General features: G+C 40.8%; 1 protein-coding gene across 1 annotated transcript; it reads right to left on the reverse strand.

Annotated features, from left to right (window-relative positions):
- Window positions 1-971: 971 nt before the first annotated feature.
- On the reverse strand, window positions 972-10,690 carry LOC308427469 (putative KRAB domain-containing protein ZNF788; the record flags this gene model as incomplete). The annotated part of the gene is made up of 3 exons (XM_080925586.1): window positions 972-1,006; window positions 2,404-2,530; window positions 10,631-10,690. The coding sequence occupies 3 exons, from the start codon at window positions 10,688-10,690 to the stop codon at window positions 972-974; spliced, it is 222 nt and encodes a 73-aa protein (XP_080781712.1).
- Between the last annotated feature and the right edge of the window lie 2,162 nt (window positions 10,691-12,852).

Consider the following 12,852-nt stretch of genomic DNA (forward strand, 5'->3'; position numbering starts at 1 on the left):
TGTGTTCTCTTGTGTCTTTGGAGAGAACCGCTCTGTACAAAGGCTTTACCACATTGGTTACATTCATAGGGTTTCTCTCCTGTATGTGTTCTTTTGTGTCTTTGGAGAGGACTGTTCTGTACAAAGGCTTTACCACAGAGGCTGCATTCATAGGGTTTCTCTCCTGTATGTGTCTTTTTATGATAATGGAGACCACTACTGTATGCGAAGGCTTTACCACATTGGTTACATTCATAGGGTTTCTCTCCTGTATGTGTTCTTTTGTGTCTTTGGAGAGGACTGCTCTGTACAAAGGCTTTACCACATTGGTTACATTCATAGGGTTTCTCTCCTGTATGTGTACGTTTATGTACTTGGAGATGATTGTTTCGTACAAATAATTTACCACATTGGTTACATTCATAGGGTTTCTCTCCTGTATGTGTACGTTTATGTACTTGGAGATGATTGTTTCGTACAAATATTTTACCACATTGGTTACACTCATATAGTTTTTTTTCTCTGTATGTTGTTTTAGGACATGGGATGACATTGCTTTGAGAAAAAGCTTTACCACATTGGGTACACTCATAGGGTTTCTCTCCAATATTTGTGCTTTTATGATATTGGAGATCATTGCTTCTAGAAAATGCTTTACTACAGTGGTTACATTCACTGGGTTTCTCTCCTCCATGTGTTAGTTCATGCATATGGGTATGACCCTGATAATCAAAGGCTTTGCCACATTCAATAAACTCAGAGGGCTGCTCTTCAGGATGACATCTTCCATGCCTGAAAATACAATTGGTTCATGTATAAGGTTTCTCATATTCATTATTCTAATGATATTTTTATCACTATGAACTCCTTTTGCACTTTGTGTTAACTGTAAAGAGCCATCTCATCTTAAGGTGATGTCACTTTGTTTATATTCATGGTATCCCCTTCATTACGGTTTTGCATCACTGAAGATACAGGGGATGAGAGGGGCATCAATTACCTGGCTCCCACTTACAGCGGACTTTTTCTGTAAAAGGTTATTGGCATAATTGAAGAGAACAGGAAGAACTGAGAGTCCTGCTACACATATTGTATTCATAAATCTTGGTATCAATGGAGTAATACTACATTTGGAATGTGAATCATGCAAACAGAAACATTTCCAAGTCTCTAGGATTCATTTATATGTTCTTAAGTTTAAATTCATAAATGTCCCGAATGTCCCTGGAACAATTAGTTATAAATTTTAGCACGGGTCTGGAGAGATGGCTCAGTGGTTAAGAGCACTGACTGCTCTTCCACAGGTCCTGAGTTCAAATCCCAACAACCACATTGTAGCTCAAAACCATCTGTGGTGGGATCTGATGCCCTCTTCTGGTGTTTTTTTGGATAGCCATAGTGTATTTATATATAGTAAAAAAATACATCTTTTGAAAACAAACTTTTAGCACATTTCAATAGTCTATTCATTGTGGGGAGTTCAGTGTGTCTTCTAACTGTTCTGGCAGAGACAGGTGATCCCCTTCTGTCCATATCCCTGTGCTCACATGGCTGTGTCCACTGTGAACTATGACATCCGTATTAATAGAGAATAACAACGGAAAGGAGTCCACATTAATTCGCACAGGTTGACTTTCTTCCTCACATGGATATGGTACAGGGATAAAGGTTTCTTCACAAAACCATTCTTGAATATCATAAACCATCCCTCTAAATAGACTAAGCAGTATTATTGCAAGTATATGGTTAACATCGGGTTTCCTAGAGATTAGTAGTTATTACAAGGATTTGGACCTATACTTATGACGTCATAAATGTCATTGCCTTTTTCAATAGGTAAGTGGTATTAGATTGAACACACTGGCAGGTCTATAGCCTGGATCTACTGGGCTATGGACCAAATGGTAATACCTGTTAACCCACTGTTACTGTGTTTTTGTACCTAAAGAATGTCTCACAAACACAAAGATACTTGATATGGATGGACATGGTTTTGTAAGATTTAATAAAAGAAGAGCCTATTTTACCACATTGCATTTCTTTAAAATTTGTACACATATTACACTTTGGAGGAGGGTATTTTCTTATCAGTTTGCACACGGAAATTACCTTTGATGTCTTCTGGAACTTTGTAAATGTTCTTCAGTAGTTTGATCTGCCCCAATGTAGCCTAAAATATGGTACCAAAAATTGTATATTAATTTATTGGAAGTTACAGAAAATTCAAGTTACTAACATAAATGAACTTAAATACCGTTACTGATTTATTCACCTCATACTTCCTCATTCTCAAATGAGAGCACACACACACCCACACACACACACCCACACACACACACACACACACAAACACACACACACACAAACAAAACAAGTGAACAGTTGTCCCTTTATTATAAAACCTAAAACAATACACTGTATTACCTATAGCAGTGAGATTCCTATAGGTCTCCAGCATCACATCTTTGTAGAGACTCTTCTGAGAAGGATCCAGCAAAGCCCATTCTTCCCGAGTGAAGTTCACATGCACATCATCATAGGTCACTACATCCTAAATGATTCAATATATGTAATAATAAATAATAATAACAAATAAAAAACAAGTAATAATAAGAAAGAGTCATTAGTGTAAACATATACTTGATAATGAATTGAAGGTTGCTGACTGACCTGCCTGACACAAAGTACTATTTGTCCAATAAGCAAACAGTCTTTCACAGATAAACAACAAACAAAACCTAAATAAATGTAGAAGAAATAAAGGATCCCAAGGAGCCTGATGTCTTAATATTAGGATTTTGGGTATGCAAGATACAGTCCACAGACCAAATGAAGCTCAAAAATTTGGAAGACCAAAGAGTGGATACTTCAGTCTTTTTTAGAAGGAGGAAAAACAGAGATAAAGTGTAGAAAAGAAACTGAAGGAAAGGGCATCCATTCACTGCTCCACCAGAGGGTACAGTCACCAAATCAGACACTATTGTGGATGCCAAGGACGTCCATCCCCACAGGTGCCTGATACAGCTGTCTACTGGGAGTTTCTACCAGAACCTGAGAAATGTAGAATCAGAGCCTCTCAACCAACCATTGGACTGAGAAAAAGGTCCCCAATGGAGGAGCTAGAAAAAAGACTCAAGGAGCTAAAGAGGATTTCAATCCTATAAGGAGAACAATATCAACTACCCAGACACCACAGAGCTCCCAGAGACTAAACCACCAATCAAAGAGCACACATGGAGAGACCCATGGCTCTAGCCACATGTGTAGCAGAGGATGGCCTTATCTGGCATCAATGAGAGGATAGGCCCTTGGCCCTGTGAAGGTTCTATGCCCCAGTGTATGGGATTGCCGGGGAGGGAAAGTGATGTGATAGGGGATTTCATAGGAAGAAATTAGAAGGGGAAAAACATTTAAAATATAATTAAGAAAATAGCTAATTAAAAAAAAGGTTTTGGTAAAGTAACCATGTAGAATGGTCCCAGACCTTCCCCACATTTTGTTCTCTGAGACCCAATACTCAAGAGTGTGCCCTTAGGACTGCAGCTTCCCTTTATCTCTCCATGACGCTTGAACATACAAAAGACCATAACCAAAATACCTTCCTTTTTTGCCCCATCTCTGTGCCCAAGCCACCAAATATGGGGAGACTCCCACTGCTGAACTACAGGAGAGGCCTCTAGAAGACTAAGAGTCTGTCCAAAGACCCATCCCAATACCTATTACCCTAGATCCTATTCACACACTTCCTGAAGCACTGTAACACAATATCAGGGAAAGCTTTCTCTCTCAGTTTTCATGTAACCAACAAATGCACAAAGAATTTCCAACTGTCCTTCTTTTCCTCCTTCATCTCTGTGTTCCAGCCACTTCATGGGAGCCCACCTCTCTGTCAAACATATGACAAGCTTGTCAGAAGACCAATTAGCCTGTCCATAGTTCTATTACTCTATATGTTATCCTAGATACTTTTTTTTTTCTGATTTTGACCTAGCACTGAACTAGAACACAAGTAGCAGTTTTAGCTTTCTCCTGTCAAGTGTCCTATGGATTGCTAAAAGAATCTTTCCCTCCAGTACTAGTGTATATTCCCTTTGAACACACCCCCAAAAACATCAGTAAAAGAGGCTATACTCAGCCAACATACTCTCTCAAAATCCAGTTACCAAACAGAAATCCAGGAACAAAACTCCCACCTGAAGAAGAAAAGACCAGAATGGAGCACCTAGACGTATAGACACATCAAATCTAGGTGTCTAACCAAAAGCTTAGGAAGATTAGCAAGAGTCAGATAAACATGTTACCACCAGAACAAAGTTGTTCTCCCACAAGAAGTGTTGAATATTCCACCAAGTCTGAAATCACAAGAAAGGTACCTTAAAAGCAAATGAATCAAGATTATAGAAGTTCTTAAAGAGGAAATGAATAAAACCCTTTAATATTTCAGGTAAATACAATTAAACAGTTGAAGGAAACCAAGAAATTCCTTTTTAAAAGGCCAGAAAACCAAGGGAAAGAGTTCAAGAAAAAACAGCTGTTCATGACTTCAAATAGTAATAGTGAGCTGGAGAGATGGCTCAGTGGTTAAGAGTTCAAATCCCAGCAACCATGTGGCTCACAGCCATCTGTAATGGGATCTGATGCCCTCTTCTATTGTCTCTGAATATATCTACAGTGTACTTCTATGTAATAAATAAACCCGAGTCCCAGGTTTTCTGTAATACAGAGGATCACAGAAAAGGCGGCTTCAACAGCAGCCCTAACACACAGAGTAAATGGGTCCACCAGGATGGAGGGATGTAGGAAAACTTTACCAGCCAGGAATATATGTCCCTTCTGGTCTGACCCTGGGACCTGAGCAGATCAGGCTCTGTACCCATGCCTACAATACCTAAAGGGAGCATGACTCCCAAGGGCTCTAAAATGTTCAGGATCACAGGAGAGGCCACAACAGCTGTCCCAGCACCCGAAGTAACAGGGTCCTCTAGGATCCAGGTACACATAAACCCTTGCCCAGCCAGTGGTATAAATTCTTTCCAGCTTGCACCTGTTCTCTGGCTCCCCATCCACTCCTGAATCACCAGGAGAAAACTTGACTCCCAGGAGCTCTTATACAACACATCTCCGGAGTTTGGTCACAGACGTTTTTAGGATCCCAGAGGCAGCTTGACACCCAGGAGTTCTGACACACCCAGGAACTTAGGATGAATGGATCCCAGGATCACAGTAGGGACAGGCTCCACTCAGACACAACAAGGGCATCTCCCACTACAGGAAGTCCTGGATAACCCATAACACCAGAGAAGCAAGATTCATATTTAAAAGTCTCATCTCATGATGATGTGAATGATTCTACAAAGAACAGAAATAACTCCCTTAAAGAAATACAGGAGAACACAGGTAAAAAGGTTGGATCCCTGAAAGAGGAAACAGAAAAAATTCTTATAGTATTACAGCAAAACACAAACAGGTAAAGGAACTGAACAAAATCAGTCAGGATCTAAAAAAAGAAATAGAAACAATGAAAATTAGAAACTGTAAGCCAGAAGATAATGGGCAGATGTCATAAGGATCCTAAGAGAACACAAATACCAGCCCAGGCCTCTATATGCAGCAAAACTCTCAATTAACATAGATGGGGAAACCAAGATATTCCATGATGAAAGCAAATTTATTGAATGTCTTTCCTCAAACCCACCCCTACAAAGAAAAATAGAAGGAAAACTCTAACACAAGGAGGGAAACTGCCCCATAAGAAAAGGTAGAAAGTCGTCTTCTTTCAACAAACCCAAAAGAAGATAGCCACACAACGATAATTCCATCTCTAACAACAAAAATAACAGGAAACCAAAATCACTTTTCCTTAATATCTCAACTCAGTGGACTCAATTCCACAATAAAACAACATACACTAACTGGCTGGAGACATAAACCAGACCCAGAATTTTGCTGCATACCGGAAATGCACCTCAGCAACTAGCACAGACACAAAGCAAAAAGATGGAAAGGCAGAACACGATAATATACAAACCCAGCTTTCAGTTTGGGCATCTTGCCAAATACATTACTTCATACAACCCTCTGCTGTAAGCATTTGGGACAGAAGCAGGTCCCATAAGAAAGTTAGTCAGAGGACAAACCCAGGTACAAGGAGAGACCACAAAGGACCTCTCACATGGCTGCATTATGTCTGGCTGCTGCTTACCTTCCAGCCACTGGGGAGACCCAGCACACATGCTTCCTTTGCTAAATAACTTTCTCCTCATGTATGTGGCAGATGCCCCTGCACTTACCATGTTTGGAGGTCTGAGCTTGCCTGAGATCCACACACAGCACAGGGCCTCAGAAAATGTCACATAAAAGCACGTCTCCTAGAGTCGAACTTGCAAAATGTGTACCTGGAAGAGCCACCTTCTCTTCTAATTAGCAGTTCCATATGGAGGCTTCTGATTGGCTAATGAGTCTTGAGTGACATGACAACTTTTCCTGTCGTTAGAGTTTGCAGAATGGACACAGCTTAGTGGTTTCCTGTTGGGAGCAGAAGTCCACACAATGCCACAATGATCTCCCCCCCACCCCCAATTCCCTCCTACCGGAGAGCTTGGACCTTTCCCAGGCCCCTGATATTTACATAAGATTAGCTATACTCCGGAGTTCCTCAAATGACGTGCCTAGGTGGAAGGAGGACTAATTAAACCCTAACCGCAGACTGTCCTAGCAAACAACAGAAGAGATAACTTTGTGTGCGCCACGCCTTCATCCCATTTCCTCGCTTAAAACACCAACCCTGAGAAACATTAGACAGACCTTGACAAGTCTCTTCTTGGTCTGGCTCCTCTTTTTCACCCTTTTATCTCGCAGTCTTGTTCCCTCTCAACCCCACAAATAACTGGGTCCCGCGGGACGGGACAGTTCCCTCCTGGGCCAATCCTTCTCCAGGTCTGAAGATTTGCTATTCAGTAGCACTAGTGCCTCTCCTCCAATAGCCCACCTTTCCTTTCTTCCACCCAGCCCCTGGGAGGAAATAAAGTTTTTCTACTCCTGTGTATGCTATGTCAAATATTCTTCTGAACATGGCCAAATACAAAATCATTGATCTTTAAGGGCATTCTTAGCTCAAGATCATCCAAAACATATGTAAATTATCAAAATCATGGACAAAAAGGCTCTAGAATGTTTATTTTGTACTATGAGGTCTTAGCTAAAAATCAAGTAAATGACTTGTTCAAGGAGCCAGTCCAACCTATTAATCATGATCGATGATATAACAATTAAACTAATAATGCCACAATTCTCACATATACAAAGGATAGTGAAATCGACTTCAGATAATCTCAAGGAATCGTCAACTTTTCAATATCGTACACACAGTTTATAAAGAAACTTCTATGTGTCTCAGAGTTATGACATCATTGTATATATCCATCTGTATATGCAGACTTTACCTACCTTATTACATACATACATATGCATATATACATATGTACATATATAGATGATTAAAAGATAAAGAGACACAGATATAATGCTTTTTATGCTGAATAAAGTTTACACTTGGGATATTCAAATGCTCATTTCTCTGCCATTATATCTTATTTCAATCAGAACACAGCATCCTGCAGGGAGCTCTTTAAGAGAAGGTGGACCCTCCTGTGACCTAGAATGCATTTGACTGGAATATTATCAGGAATAGAAAACTTGGTTAGAAAATGCCTCCAATGCCAAGATAACTACTGTTTCTTTCAGAGCACCCAAACTTCAGTGCTAGTACGTACTATTATTTGTAAATCAAGTTCCAGGGGTTGAAAAAACCACCTCCTAGTCTTTCTGGCTTTCCTAACCATCAGGCAGGGGCACAAAACAAAAACACACATAGAGGTAAAACAACATATAAACAAATTAGCAACTAAAGTTGTTTTTGTAAAGGAGAGGGGGGTGAGGAAGAGGGAGGGAGAGGGAAGGAGAGAGAACTTACTAACAAGCTAAGCATATCAATTAATTTCTTCAATCCCAGCACTTAGAACACAAAGGCAAGAAGAGCAACACACGTGTGCACACACACACACTGAAAAAATATAACAAAACTTATACTGTACAAGAAGAAAACTCTGGAGAATCTGGGCAATACAATAAGTCTGAAAGTCATTTCAGGTGGTAAGAACCAGTGCCGTACAATCATTTCCAAAATGAGTATCACGGAGCGTGGCAGCACGCACTGTCACCCCCAGCACCGTGAGGCAAATTCTTATGATGATTCAAAAATGTACCTCTGTTGCCAAGGACTAAGACTGGGATTGGAGGGGTGTTTTGAGAGAAAGGTGTCTAAGAGCAGAGAAAATGAAGGACACGCATTCAAATCATGGTACAAGGGGGCAGCCTAAGCTCTGCTGGAAACGGTTTTCCAGCTGCTTTCATTCTGGTCTTACTCTTCCTGTCGGACTGGCCTCTTCTGGAGATCCTCAGACAGTTAATTCTCTGTGTCCTGCTGAACGCCCTTCTGCGAGCCTGATGAAGTGAGTGTTCCTTTGTCAAGCATGTGCTTCTCTTTGTTTTTGTTTTAACACTTCTTACGTGTGTCAAATGGGACCTGAGAGCTGTTTTGATTTGCATGTCTCTTATGACTAAGTGCGTTGGACATGTCAGTTCATGCTTCTTAGCCATTTTCAATTCTTCTGTCAAGAATTCTCTTTTCAGGCCTGTACCCCCTTTTAAAATTGGGTTATTTGGATTGTTGGTGTCTAACTTCTTGAGTTCTTTATGTATATTGAGTATTGGTCCTCTGTCATATATAGTGTTGGAGAAAATCCTTTACCAATGTCTGGGATGCAGATTTGTCCTATTCACTGTGTCCTGTCCTTTGCTTTACAGAAGAATTTTAGTTTCATGAGGTCCCATTTATTAATTGTTGATATCAGAGCCTGTACCAATGCATTCCAGGCTATTTCCCACCTTTTGTTCTGTAAGATACAGTGTATCAGGTGTTGTATTGAGTGCTTGGTCCACTGGACCTGAGGTTTGTGCAGGGTGATTAAATATGGATCTATTTTCATTCTTCTATGTCCAACTACACCAACCCAATTTCATGAATATATTTATTTTTTCATTAAATGGTTTTGCCTTCTTCATCGAAAATCAGTTGTCCATAAGTGTGCGTGAATTTATTTCTAGGTCATCAATTCATTCCATTTTCATTATGTCTGTGTCTGTATCAATACCGTGCAGTTTTTTGCACTATTGCTGTGAAATATAGATTGAGGTTAAGGACGGTGTTTTCTCCTGGAGTTCTTCTCCTTCTTCTGCTTCTTCTTTTTCTTTTAAATTTTTAATAAACATAGTTTCTAGATAAATTTTTTAAAAATAATACTAGTGATATTGTTACAATAATATTAAGGAACACTATCACCTAGTTTTTTTAGAGTTTCACCCATACATACCTTTTTAAAAATTATCTTTAATATTTTTTTCTTACAGTTCAGTCCTTATGCCCTTCCTGATATGTCATCCAATATATCCTCTCCCCATTTCTCCTCCCGATCTCCAAGAGGATGTCCACACACCCCTCACCCTACCTCACCTGCTCCGACCCACGGGACAGTCAAGGGGAACCAGGGATCACCTACTTAGCTATCCATGAGCATGGGAAATCTTTTCATCTTCTGCTATCTTTTTCAACTTCTTTCTTCAGGAACTTGAAGTTCTAGTCATACAAATCTTTGAATTGCTTGGTTACAGTTACACAACAACATTCTATATTATTCACGGCTACTGTGCAGGTTATTTTTTCCTCAGTGTTTATAGTGGCCAAGAACCCATGAGGATGTATCCAGGCTCTTGGTTTCTGGTTCAAAGAGTACATGTAACAAAGTACTAAGCTACAAACAGGTAGGAGGTGCAGTGTATAGGCAAGTCCTTTTCACGGTCTTTTCCCCTTCAGGACATTTCAACTCTTACACCAAACAGTACATTTTATACCTGTGTCCTCTTAGCTTGCAGTTTCAGACCAGACCATGGCTCTCTCTAGTGGCCTCATTCAAAAACTGCCTCCAACAGTCAGCAAACCTGTATGGTTGTACTATGCTATTTGGTCCCTAGAGGGCATGATGTGTTCTGTGCCCAAGAGGATGGTGTCTTAACCTTTCATAATCTATAGATCCAGGAGTCTTCAGGTGGCCTTGACTGCTAACTCGCATTGTGTTAATATCTCTCATAGAATACTGGCCTTAAAAATAAAATCAGAACTTAATTTATCTAGTGATCAATGTGGACATTCAATCAATGATAGACCCAAACTTCTCATATAAAACCCAGTGAATGGTTACCTACTGTGCAACAAGCTTAGAGCCTGTGGTTTACCACTGAGGTTTTGCAAGGACCATGTGTATGTGAGTACCCCAAACTCACCCATGGTCCTTCCAGGCTAAATCTCTGTTTTATGGAGTATTTCCCACTCTACCATGCTGACTGATAACCCATAATGCTGGGATCCTGGGTTTCTATCAGCATGCTAAAGAGTATGCTGGCTGGCCTCCAGGCTTTCTCAGTACTAGCTGTTAAATAGTTCAGATTCCTGGCTCTTCTCACCCAGCCCCTTAGCTCAGATCTTTCCTCCCTTGGCTCCTCATTCTCTTAGAATGCTTCAGTTTCGACTCGGTACTTTATAGGCCCCTCTGTCTTGCTGCACTTTGTCTTCATCTTGTGTGACCACTATGGTCATCTCCACCCTTCTGCCACGTTCAATACACCTTATCTCTCTGCCCTGGAACTCTTCTAGATGCTTTTGGTTGTTTTCTCTTATATATAGTAATAACCTTCTAAAGTATACTCTAAAATGAGCATGGCATCTGTGTATACATCCACCTTAGTGTGTCCTGGGGACTTGATAATTTGTTTTCTTGAGGGTGAACTTCCATTAATTAAACTTGGCACTTGATTTCTGACAAGGAAACAATAGCCTTAATAAATACAATAACAGTAATTGTTTAACAAGTAAGACCAGAGTGAACCAAAATACCTATATAGACATTTCACACACTGAAACACAAAAACACATATACACAAACACATTTCATGCACATGCACACACACGTGTGTATGTGTGTGTGTGTGTGTGTGTGTGTGAGAGAGAGAGAGAGAGAGAGAGAGAGAGAGAGAGGGAAGTAAAGTGCCACCCTGCTCATCTGTTACAGTAACCAAATCTGAGATGAAAAACCCCAAATACTGGTAAGGACTCAGGCACCAGAAATCTCACTCAATGCCAGTGGACATACAAAAAGCAGGGCTACATTGAATGATGGATTGTGATTTCTTTTTGTTATTAATTTACATTCCTGTCATTGGCCCCCTTAATATCCTCTCTCACAGTTCCTCATCCTATTTATTTCACTTTCCTCTGAGAGGTCGCCCAACCCATCCCCCACGTTTTATAAGACTGTGTGGTCCACAAGTGTTTTCTTGGCCTCCACACAATGAGTTAAATCCTTACAGCCACATACAGCCATGCACAAAGGGGTAACTAGAGGTCAATGCCCAAACATGGAAGTAATCAGATGCCTTTAGTACATGAGTGGAAGGCAGCAGATGAACAGGGAGGAAAGGATGCTCCCACTGAGTGACAGGAGCCATTTTGGACAGGCTGAAACTGCAGAATTACAGACCAATGCATTCTGAAAGGTTAAAAACTATGGAAATAGGTCTGTGAGGGCAAGGCCAGGGTATGGGGGAAAGGGTCTAATGATGAGGAATGCCAGGGGAATTTCAAGGTAGTGTTATTGAAGAAGTCAAAGTAGAAAATTTTCTACCCTTAGCACCCCTGCCCTATACCTTCCTTAAATTCTCCTTCTTCTCCCAGCCTGCACAGAAACAATGGCCCAGCAGCCCACCCCACCTCAGCCAAAGGAACTTCCTTGAGTAAATTAGAATATACTGATTGATTGCCATTTGACCCTCTGGTCCCAGACAGGGTCCTGACACATATGCTCACGAATCAACAGGTTTAAAGGTCAATATGCTTAGCCAATGAATTTAAATTGTAACCTTGCTGATGTAACCTGCACCCCTAAAAAGTATAAAAAGTGCTTGTAACAGCCTTTCAGGGTCTCCTCTTTTCTGGATGTAGGCCACCCCAGTGCACTGGACTAATAAACTTCTTGCTTTTGCATTGATCCCTGATCACTTATGTCATTCATCAATATCATTATCTATTTATCAAATAGATAAGACTCAATTTGGGTTTTACATTTGGTACGTTGGCTGGGAAATGAGACTCCCTGAAGGGACACGAAAGACCAGTGAACAGAGGACACAGGTCTCAACAGGCCTCAAGGTCAGGTACCTTGCAGTTGCCTTGTCTTCTCTGATTGTCTGTTTTTCTCTTGTTCTCAGTTTTGGTTTGCTCTCGAGGGTCTGTAAGTCGTGACCATGGGGAGTCTGAAGGATGCTTCAGGCCCCATTTGGAACCTGGAACCTGGTTGACTGTGACTGTCTGACTCTGGCAGGCATTAGCTGGGGAGTCGTCTGTCTGACTCTGTGTCAACGTTTGCTAGCAGGATACCCTGTTTCCCTGTTTCCTGTGGTGTTCATGTCAGGGAAACTCAGGATTTTTGTTTCTGTTTCTGTTGTGTGTGTGTGTGTGAGTGTGTGTGTGTGTGTGTGTGTGTATGTGTGTGTACTTGGACTGATAATATTTTTGTTTCTGTTTGTGTGTGTGTGTGTGTGTGTGTGTGTGTGTGTGTGTGTGTGTGTGTGTGTGTACTTGGACTGATAAAATTTTTGTTTCTGTTTTTGGTGTGTGTGTGTGTGTGTGTGTGTGTGTGTGTGTGGACTTGGACTGATAATATTTTTGTTTCTGTTTGTGTGTGTGTGTGTGTGTGTGTGTGT

Source organism: Micromys minutus (assembly GCF_963924665.1).
Source record: "Micromys minutus genome assembly, chromosome: 11".
NCBI classification, from domain to species: domain Eukaryota; kingdom Metazoa; phylum Chordata; class Mammalia; order Rodentia; family Muridae; genus Micromys; species Micromys minutus.